The sequence below is a fragment of the Sinocyclocheilus rhinocerous genome, unplaced genomic scaffold (assembly GCF_001515625.1).
Source record: "Sinocyclocheilus rhinocerous isolate Xijiao unplaced genomic scaffold, SAMN03320098_v1.1 scaffold3113, whole genome shotgun sequence".
Lineage (NCBI taxonomy): Eukaryota > Metazoa > Chordata > Actinopteri > Cypriniformes > Cyprinidae > Sinocyclocheilus > Sinocyclocheilus rhinocerous.
The window spans coordinates 91,165-102,664 of NW_015666962.1; the positions used below are offsets into that span (position 1 = coordinate 91,165).

Consider the following 11,500-nt stretch of genomic DNA (forward strand, 5'->3'; position numbering starts at 1 on the left):
ATGCAATCAAATGTACCGTTTCAGCAGGTCGATGCAGTGCTGCAGATCAGATTTGGTTGCACAGAAAAGCCGGAAGAGATGTTTTCCTATGGGCTCTTTGACACACAGACTGTAATAATCTCGCTCTGAAGGACAGAAAATAATACAGTGCATTCATGCAATCAAATGCAAGTATATTATTGCAGCTTAAAAACAACAATCAGGACATTATCTTTATTAATTTGAAGTATTGATCATTTGATGTTTTCCCATAGTGTACATGTGCAGCGCAGGATCTGTGTCACTGTATATAAACTCTGCTGCAAAGGAATTAAAACACCTTAAAAACCAAACCCAAACCACTTCTCACCAATGCTTTCCTCCAGCTCTGTGCACTCGTTTATGTGCGGGAAACGCAGAAATTCCTTCCATTTTCGACTCCTTCCTTTGCGGTTCCCACCGTTACCTACTGCACAGCGGAAGAAGCAGAGAAACAAAAAAGAGCTTTACAGTGGAAAGTAATATGAGAACCTGCAGAGAACTTTTGATTTTAGTGCTTTAGAGAACCTGTAATGAACCATCAAATCCATTATATGTCCATTATGTAGCATTCAGAAATTATTAGACCTATTAAAAAAGACATTTGGATAACATGAGATAACACTGCAATTGTATTTCCATGAAATATTACAAATTAAATAGGTACATTTAATGATGGGTTTGTTTGTTTATTTTGAAAGCCCGCATGGAGTTTGCTAAAAAACATCTGAAGGACTCCAAGATGGTGAGAAATAAGATTCTCTGGTCTGATGAGACCAAGATAGAACTTTTTGGCCTTAATTCTAAGCGGTATGTGTGGAGAAAACCAGGCACTGCTCATCACCTGTCCCAACAGTGAAGCATGGTGGTGGCAGCATCATGCTGTGGGGGTGTTTTTCAGCTGCAGGGACAGGACGACTGGTTGCAATCGAGGGAAAGATGAATGCGGCCAAGTACAGGGATATCCTGGACTAAAACCTTCTCCAGAGTGCTCAGGACCTCAGACTGGAACTAAGGTTTACCTTCCAACAAGACAATGACCCTAAGCACACAGCTAAAATAACGAAGGAGTGGCTTCACAACAACTCTGTGATTGTTCTTGAATGGCCCAGCCAGAGCCCTGACTTAAACCCAATTGAGCATCTCTGGAGAGACCTAAAAATGGCTGTCCACCAACGTTTACCATCCAACCTGACAGAACTGGAGTGGATCTGCAAGAGGGAATGGCAGAGGATCCCCAAATCCATGTGTGAAAAACTTGTTGCATCTTTCCCAAAAAGACTCATGGCTGTATTAGATCAAGAGGGTGCTTCTACTAAATACTGAGCAGAGGGTCTGAATACTTAGGACCATGTTATATTTCAGTTTTTCTTTTTTAATATATCTGCAAAAATGTCAACAATTCTGTGTTTTTCTGTCAATATGGGGTGCTGTGTGTACATTAATGAGGAAAAAAAATTAACTTAAATGATTTTAGCAAATGGCTGCAATATAACAAAGAGTGAAAAATTTAAGGGGGTCTGAATACTTTCCGTACCCACTGTATTATTGCAGCTTAAAATCAACAATCAGGACATTATCTTTATTAATTTGAAGTAGTGATCATTTGATGTTTTCCCATAGTGTACATGTGCAGCGCAGGATGCAAGTATATTATTGCAGCTTAAAAACAACAATCAGGACATTATCTTTATTAATTTGAAGTATTGATCATTTGATGTTTTCCCATAGTGTACATGTGCAGCGCAGGATCTGTGTCACTGTATATAAACTCTGCTGCAAAGGAATTAAAACACCTTAAAAACCAAACCCAAACCACTTCTCACCAATGCTTTCCTCCAGCTCTGTGCACTCGTTTATGTGCGGGAAACGCAGAAATTCCTTCCATTTTCGACTCCTTCCTTTGCGGTTCCCACCGTTACCTACTGCACAGCGGAAGAAGCAGAGAAACAAAAAAGAGCTTTACAGTGGAAAGTAATATGAGAACCTGCAGAGAACTTTTGATTTTAGTGCTTTAGAGAACCTGTAATGAACCATCAAATCCATTATATGTCCATTATGTAGCATTCAGAAATTATTAGACCTATTAAAAAAGACATTTGGATAACATGAGATAACACTGCAATTGTATTTCCATTAAATATTACAAATTAAATAGGTACATTTAATGATGGGTTTGTTTGTTTATTTATTTATTTAATCTCATTTAGATTACTTTAGACATCCATAAATGTGCATCACTGAAATTTTTAGTAATCAAAATGTGCTTTTCATTACTACGATGATTATACTTAATTAAAAATAAAAATTAAAAAATAAAAATTGATACTTAAAATAAACATGAACTAAAATAAAATAATAAAAAGTGCAATAAATACTATTATGATGTAAACATATATATGTGTGTCTGTGTATGTAAAAAAAAAATTTGATAAATAAATAAAAATTGCTATCAAATTAAATAGGTACATTTAATGATGGGTTTGTTTGTTTATTTATTTATTTAATCTCATTTAGATTACTTTAGACATCCATAAATGTGCATCACTGAAATTTTTAGTAATCAAAATGTGCTTTTCATTACTACGATGATTATACTTACATTAAAAATAAAAATAAAAATTGATACTTAAAATAAACATGAACTAAAATAAAATAAAATAATAAAAAGTGCAATAAATACTATTATGATGTAAACATATATATGTGTGTCTGTGTATGTAAAAAAAAAATTTGATAAATAAATAAAAATTGCTATTTTAAATCAAATAAACATTAACTGAAACAAAATGTACATTAAATGCTATTGTGATGTAAAAATTTATTAATTAGCCTAATAATCTCTTTTAGGGTACTTTAGCCATCCATAACTGTGCCCTTTGAAATTTTCAGCAATACTAGAATGACACTTCCCTAAAAATATTTTAGAAATATGAAAAATAATATTTATGTTTATTATTCTATCAAGTACTTCAGAAGGTTTGGTGTTGAGAAAAAGTTAGACATGCGGTGCACTCATATGTCACTATAGAAATATTGTTTTTGAAACATAGATGGTTTATTAATCACGTGTGTGTGTGTGTGTGTTTTGTCTGAATGACGGTTTGTTGACAGTAAAACTGAAAAGAATCCACAGCATCCTCTACTATATGGGCCTGTGCTAAAAATAGCAGTGGGAATGAAGCTGTAGGAACTGTAGATATCAGATATGAGAGGACACACCTTACGGACACCTTCACCCAGACAATACTCTTCACCACACAAAAAACTACAGCTTTATTATGTGAGAAAGTATTTTAGAATGACTTACACCTGTTCACTCGAGCAGTTAGTGCTGAAAAACGTTTGTCTAGTTGTAAAGTTGACAAAACATGACAGGTTTTGCATATTTGGAAACATCTACTGAATCTATTTTTAGAGCTCAGATGAGTTGGATTGCTGGCAGGCTGTTCACTGCAGTGAAAGAAGTCCGACCTGTTTGTGATGCAAGGCTCGTGTGACGTCAAAGGCATTGTGCGTCTGGTTTTGTTTGAGGTCAGAGTATTTCAGGTTAGAGGTGCAGGACAAACGAAAATATGTTGAATGTGCTGTTTCTTTTGCCCACAGAGGAACAGGGAACTAAACCGAACACTGAAAAACATCACAATTTTTGTTTTTTTCTCAGTGTTTTGAAGTGTCAGAATGAGATATTAAGCATAAAATGTGCTCAACACATGATTTTAGGTTAAAATTTATATGAATGTATAAAGGGAAAAGTGTATCTTATAGGTCCTGTACACTGCGAAAATGAAAAAAAAAAGAAAAAGAAAAGTAAAACAAAGATTATTAGAGCACATTTTATAAGAAAATACTAATTCAGTCATTCTGCTTCAAAATGTCATAATTAAAAATTGATTAGCAATCAAATTATTTTTATTTTTTATCACTATTTTGTCTTTGCTCATGTTAAATGAACTGCAGTGCAATTATTTTTAAAACCACTTATATTCCATAATCTACCATAAAAGCATAATAATTATAAAATAATCAGCAAAATATTGTTTACATTTTTTTAACTAATGTAATAAAAAATTCCCTTCACTGTAAAAAATGTTAGTTTTTTTCAAAGTTGTAAATAAAACAAAAATTATTGGAGTATGTTTTACAAGAAAATACTATTTTAGTGTTTCTACTTTAAATCTTCATGTTTATTTCAATGTGTTACTTGCTGTTTATTTGCAATTAATTGTGAAATTGAATAGCAATTACTGAGTGACACCAATTTTTTTGAGTGCACACAAACAAATTTGGTGTAGAAACAATTTTCATTTAGAAATTGTTAGTAAATTTCACAAACAGTTACAAAGAAACAGCGAGTAACACATTGAATTAAACATGACATTTCAAAGACTGAAATAGTATTTTCTTGTAAAACCTACTCCAATAATGTGTTCTAATTACAACTTCAGAAATAGCCTATATATATATATTTACTGTTTACAATCTGTCAAAACACTTTTTCACAGCACATTTTATACTGGTTTAATGCACATTGTTTTTAAAAATACATCTCTTAATCAAATGCAATGAAAAACAGGCAAATCAATATTCTTACCTTCTCGTGCTTTTATGAGTGCACAGTTTGCTACCATTGATTCAATCTCCATTTCTGCAGCTGATGAAAGTCAACAAAGCTGGGAATTCTGCATTTACAATGATTTTTTCCTAAAGTGCACTGAACTATTGCACATTTATGAGGCATTTATTCATGCACTGAATTATAAATATAACTTAACATCCCCTGTGTGCTTTAATAATGTGCATGCTGTCAGACTGAAGCCTTCAGTGACAAATGAGAACTCAACTTTCTTGTTCTGCTTTCATCTGCTGCGTCGCCCAATCTAGTTTCACCTGTGCAGGTGAGCCAACAGGTGAAGACTCAGATGTGTCACCGGCAGAAAAAGTCACGTTACAGTTTGAGGGATTTCGTTTAACTGCTGGAAGAGATCTAATTTAAACTGGCATTAAAAGTTATGTTTGTGTTTAAAAAGTCTGTTTATGATAAATACAATCTAATAAACCGTATGTTGTGGAATGAAATACGTTTCATAATTATGCAGCATAAATTCTGCACAGTAACAAGACAATTCATATTACATTTACATAAAAAAAAAAAAAAAAGGGAACTATCACTTGTTTCACTTCAACACTGTGGTTTAAAGTTTGGAAATTGTGTGTTTAACTAGTGACTAGCGCCACCACCTGCTCTATTAATATTAAACAGCTAGACGTATGATGTAGAATGATAAATAAAGATGGCAAGAAAACCTATATGTTTTAAAATAATCTTATTTTCCTAAAGATTTTTGTTCTAAATAGACAATATTGATCTTTCATTCAAGTAGCCTAAAATCATTGCATTTACTGATGATTGATAATTTGCATAATTAAAAACAAAAAAAAAGTTATCACATACAGTCGGTTTACCCAGAATGTTTTCAAAAGAATGATAAATTACAACTTAATATGTGTATTTTTAATACATCCTAATGAATTCTCAGGTAATTAAACCCATTGGAATACAGTATTTCGACGGCACCCAGTTCACTCTCAGCAGCCAATCCCGTTCCCCGCTCGCCGTGCGTTGCAAACGCGTCAGCCAATCAGAGCGAACCTGCAGGAATACTCTCACGCCATTGGTTCGCGATGTCAATCCGGGCTCCGTCGTAAAGCCAGTTTAGTAGCCGAAAGGTACCAAGATGGCGGAGGTAAGTTGGAAATTAGGGGGAAGGTGTCATATTTTGGCCGTTAATTTCTCTTTCCACAGTACATTAGTTTGGGATTTCTGTATCTGATTACGTGTAATAATGTCTTATCTTTGAATAAAGGCCGATTTTGTGGAGATACGAACAGTTTTGGACGTCAAAACGAGTGTTTGAAGCGTCGATGGGGCCTCTTTTAGCGTCGAGCGTCCGTATTTGGCGTCAGATCTGCGAGCGGCCAAAGCCTCAGCGAGCGATGGCTAGTTTAGTCGTGAGGCAGCTAGTTTATTTTATTTCGCGCTTTTCTCATATTTTTACGTTTCTGTTATTCCCGTTTTATCGACTACATACTTCTGTGTGGTTTCAGAGTGATTTTTTCGTTGCTGCAGTACCGGATTGATGCTGTGAAGTGACGACATCAAACCATTTATTTTTTTGTCCTATTTTAAAATAAAATATATGTATTATTTTATAATACCTCATGGCTGTATTTTGTTTAAGAGACTCGGAACCTCTGAATAAATAGTAAATATTGCTTTGGTTTGTTAGTGACCCTCACAAACTGCTTCTGTTGTATATTCTGTGTATCATTTTCAAATATAAATTATATTAATAAAAAATACAAATAGTCACTTATTTTATTTTTTTAATGAATCATTTTTGTTAATTTAAATATTTTTTTATAGTCAGTGACAGTTTGATTAATTTTAATTAAATTTATTTCATCTTCATTGGTCTGTCATCTGGAGAAGCATATTATTATTATTATTATTAATATGAATTACTATTCATATTCTTGTTATTTACAAACAAGTACTATGGTAACAGTACTTTAAAGTCAGCTTTACTACAGTAAAACTCTGGTAATATTATTATCAGCTGCCACTCTCATCAAAACAAAAATCTTAAGAAAATTACATAGACTTTGAAAACATATTATACGTTTTGAAATATATTCCATAATAATTTACCGTGGGTAACAGTAGTAATAGTAACAGTAGTAGCTGTGGAAATTATGGTTACTATAGTAACTTTTTGGTAAGAGAAGTGAACAGTACTCATTATTCTGTAAATTCCCAAAACTTAACATGTATTTTTTTCCTTTTGTAATTTCAGGCTTCCTTGGGAAGTACAAGCCCAGGTAAATATTTCTCTAAATATATTTGATAATGGCAAATGTTTATTGACACACGCACATATGTGCATACATACGTACATATATATATATAATGTATGTGTGTGTGTGTGTGTGTGTATATATTTATATATAAAAAATATATATAAACGTGTTTCTTTGTGTATAAATGATATGCGATTGTGTGTGTGTGTGTATACATATATATATAAAATCAGATCAAATATATATTTTTATAAATATATATATAAAATCAGATCAAATATATATTTTTATAAATGCAATATATATATATGTGTGTGTGTGTGTGTGTATAATGCATATAATTAATTATCAAAATTATATAAGATTAAATATTTTTTTATTTGATTTGATCTCTTTAGTTGGCTCTTTGTCATCGGAAGATCACGATTTTGACCCGACAGCAGAAATGCTGGTGCATGATTTCGATGATGAGCGTACGTTAGAGGAAGAGGAGATGAGGGAGGGCGAGTCAAGCGGGAGCTCGGAAATCGCTGATCTGGAGAAGGTTTCTATTTTATTTTTATATTGTGGCTGATTACAAATTTGACCAGGCTGACATTGTAAAAACAAAACTTGTGTATATTATCACCGTATGAATATCAGTTAATATTATCCAGCACTGATGTAATCACACACATATTCTTCATCTGTAGTTTGCTGAATTGTTTGCAGTGATTAAGTGTTGAATTAAAGTTCTGTGTCACAGGAGGGGAGCATGCCGTTGGAAGAGCTGCTGGCATTATACAGATATGAAGCTGCAGACAGCACTGTCGGAGGCTCGAGTGCGGACAGCTCGTCTGTAGAGCTGACCGATGAGCTGCCCGACATGACGTTAGATAAAGTAAGTCACTAGAGTAGAGTAGTTGTAATGAGATCTCAAGATTTGTTTTTAAAGAAGTCTCTTTTGCTCACCAAGGCTGCATTTATTTGACTCTTCGCTGTAAGCACATAGACATTGTTTGTGTACATTTGACATCGCTTATGAAAGTGCAGGTTATGCTCCAGTTTCCATTCGAGTATCTGATTTTCTGTAGCGCTCAATTTTGTTGTTTGTTTTCCAGCGAATGTGGTTTACGATGGAGACAAAGAATCTGAGGGTGAGGATGATGGTTTGAGTCCTGAAGACTCTCGCAAGGTGAGGAAAATCACTTTTTCCTATAGATTTTGTCATTGTAATCTACAGTAAGAAATATTAGATTATTTACTGTCATATTCAAAGTTTGAGTTCAAATGGCGTTGTTTCCTATCATTTATGTGTGTCGGACAAAGTTGTAAACCTGCTGAAGATCAGTGTATATTTTATTAATTTGTGTTTTCACAGGAAATCATGGTGGGATCTGAATATCAGGCAGAAATTCCTGCTCTTACCTGTTATAATGACCAGGAAAAAGGTAAGTCTTTCATATTTAAATGGAGTAAGTGCAGATTTGAGTCAATATTTACATAAATTAGGTGTCACCTGCGTTAAATACAACATGAAATGCCTTTGACATATTGTATACATGTATTTCTTAGTGAAACAGAATATTCTGTGCAAAATAATGTAGGCTTGGGTTTATTCATTGGGATTTGATTGGTTGAAACCTGATGGCACTTAAATTATTTTTCACCATCTGCACAGTTTTAATGCAGTGTGTTTAGAGATGTATTAGATTGTGATAGAAATGTTCCTGTTATGTGTTTTTCAGTGTACGCAGAGGAAGATCAGCTGCTTTGGCAGCCGGACATGTTGCCCGAGTCAAAAGTCAAAAGCTTCTTGCAGAATGCTGTGGACGGAAAGATGGATGGAGATGGCAAATGTTCTCTGGTCAAAGACAACGAGCAGGTAAAGATCATAGATCAGTAGTTTTACACAAACCAAACACATTCGTTACACTTGAGGGGCTGTTAATTATGTCCACTAAATAGATTTGAACACTTCAGCACTCATAGCGCTGTTATCAGTAACACTTAACCCTGTAAAGCCTGACAACAATGGTCAGATTTTTTTTAAAGGGGACATAACACACAGTTTCTGCCAATCTCATGTTACTCTTGAGTACCTATAGAGTAGTATTGCATTCTTCATATCTCCGAAGAGTCTTTAGTTTCATCAGATTTCTAAAAGACACATACAGCTTTCTGTCACGAGCCAAAGCTTTTGCATAGCGATCGTCTGCAAGCTGTGACATCGATATAAATAAAACAGGAAATCCTAATGATTTTTGCGTATAATTTATAAGTATGTATTTTTGGCTATTGCTACAAATATACCCCAGCGACTTAAGACTGCTATTGTGCTCCAGGGTCACATATATTGTGAAAACGGTTGTGCTGCCGAATATTTTTGTGGAAACTGATACGTTTTATTTTTCAGGATTCTTAGATGAATAATAATAATAATTCCTTACATTTATATAGTGCTTTTCTGGGCACTCAAAGCGCTTTACATAGAAGGGGGGAATAGAAAAATAGAAATCTGTATTAACATTATGAATGTCTTTATGGTCACTTCTGACGTATTTAATGCATCCTTGCTCAATAAGTGTTTAATTAAAAAAAGAAAGAAAAAAAAGTACCCCAAACTTTTGAATGGTAATGTATCACAGTTTCCACAAAAATATGAAGCAGCAATCAGGTCTTAAAGGTACAGCAGCCTATAAATACCTGCTGCTGTCTTTACAAACAACAAAACACAGCTTTGACAAAGATCAATCTATATTTAATTTATACAGTGAACACTATGCAGTGTTATTTTACACTTAATTATTACATTTCTGTACCTGAATACTACTGATCTTATTTTAATGGTTACTTTGGTCTCTTGTATTTATCTATGCTTGTAATTAGTGTATTTGCCCTATTTTTTTTATTGGCTGTTACCTTGTCTTTTATCTTTCTTAGTTAGGTTAGTAGATTTTGCTATGGTATAGAAGAAGTACTTAGCTTCAAGTAATAAATGGAAAGCAAAGTTATATTGATTTTTTTGTTGTTGTTGATCCGTATAATGATCCGATCCGTGACTCAAAAACCGTGATATGATCCGAACCGTGAGTTTTGTGATGTGTTGAGCCATTACTGTTATTGACATTGTTACATGTCCTCTTTTCTCGTAACAGGAGGAAATCGCTAAAGATCTGCTCTCTGGAGACGATGAAGAAACACAATCTTCTGCCGATGACCTCACACCGTCTGTGACGTCACACGCAACCAATGATTTCTTCCCCAGGACTCTTCGCTGTAAGCACATAGACGTTGTTTACCTATGCTATCACTTACAAATTTCAAAAACATAAAAAAAAAAAAAAAACATGATTATTCCAAACTGTTGACCAGTTTTGTTTGTATATATAAATTTTTGCTGTTCTTGGGGATTGAATGGATCGTAATTGATCCGTGATCCGTACGGACCAGGCCTCACAGTCCGGCACGCATTTGATCTGCGGATTAATTGCAAAAATGAACCATAATAGAGTACTAGGGTTGGGTACCGAAACCCGGTACCAATAAGGCACTGGTACCTATGTAACCGGTATGTACTAGAACCGAATCCGAACGCAGATTTCGGTGCCTCATTTCGGTGCCATGCCTGAGCGATCGATTGAAATATTTGTTTTCTGGTTCTCCGAAACGGAAGTAAGAAGCCTCATCACTGGCACCGCACGTGAAAAATAATACACATACAGCTTTCTGTCACGAGCCAAAGCTTTTGCATAGCGATCGTCTGCAAGCTGTGACATCGATATAAATAAAACAGGAACAAAAACTTTATTGACTTCAATTTTATTTAATTTGTTTATAAAACATTCGTCACCGAAATGCCGGGAACAAACACACTTGCACAACTCCGGAGAAACAAACTGCTTCCACTGGGTTCTTTGGGAAGCTGAACGAGGTTATCTTTCCCTCACAACCAAAAACACACTTCTCTGGTGACACTGTTGATTTCGTGGTCTAAAAACAAAATGCCAAATCCTTCTCGAGCAAGTCCTGTGCAGCGCTGCTGACGACTTCCAGAGCTTCCATAGTTCACCATGGCTGCAGTTATTTGATAAAAAATACAGTACAAACAGTAATATTGTGAAATATTATTTAAATTCATAGTAACTGTTTTTCTATGTGAATATAGTTTAAATATAATTTATTCCTGTGATCAAAGCTGAATTTTCAGCATCATTACTCTGGTCATATTTTTTTATGTGGAAACCATAATATATTTATTTATGTGTGTATATATATATATATATGTATGTATATTTATATATATTTTTTAAATAAATACTTTTATTCAACAAGGACTAATTAAATTGATCAAAAGTGACAGATAAGACATTTATAATGTTGATCTGATGAGGCTTCTTGTCACAGAATGAGGCAGAAAATATGTTTCATATGCTACTTTAAAAAGAATACATCGATTAGCAATAGATTATAAATTAGGGTGACCATACGTCCTCTTTTCCCCGGACTCTTTTTGGACCTACAAAAATGCGTCCAGCCGGGATTTCTTAATTGCGCAAAATGTCCGGGATTCGGCTGTTTTCTTAATCCCACTCCCGCTGAATCTCTGACCATTGCCGCCTGCTCCCGCAACATGTGTTTC

At 34.3% G+C, this 11,500-nt stretch overlaps 1 protein-coding gene and 1 pseudogene across 1 annotated transcript; one reads left to right on the plus strand and one right to left on the minus strand.

The window, feature by feature from the left end:
- Window positions 1-6: 6 nt before the first annotated feature.
- LOC107733281 (G protein-coupled receptor kinase 6-like) lies at window positions 7-4,722 on the minus strand. The gene is made up of 3 exons (XM_016544854.1): window positions 4,613-4,722; window positions 1,845-1,943; window positions 7-125 (listed from the first exon to the last, which is right to left on the minus strand). The coding sequence occupies exons 1-3, from the start codon at window positions 4,662-4,664 to the stop codon at window positions 7-9; spliced, it is 270 nt and encodes an 89-aa protein (XP_016400340.1). The 5' UTR covers window positions 4,665-4,722.
- A 996-nt stretch (window positions 4,723-5,718) lies between these two features.
- Window positions 5,719-11,500, plus strand: part of LOC107733288 (mesoderm induction early response protein 3-like) — a 9,640-nt pseudogene continuing 3,858 nt past the window's right edge.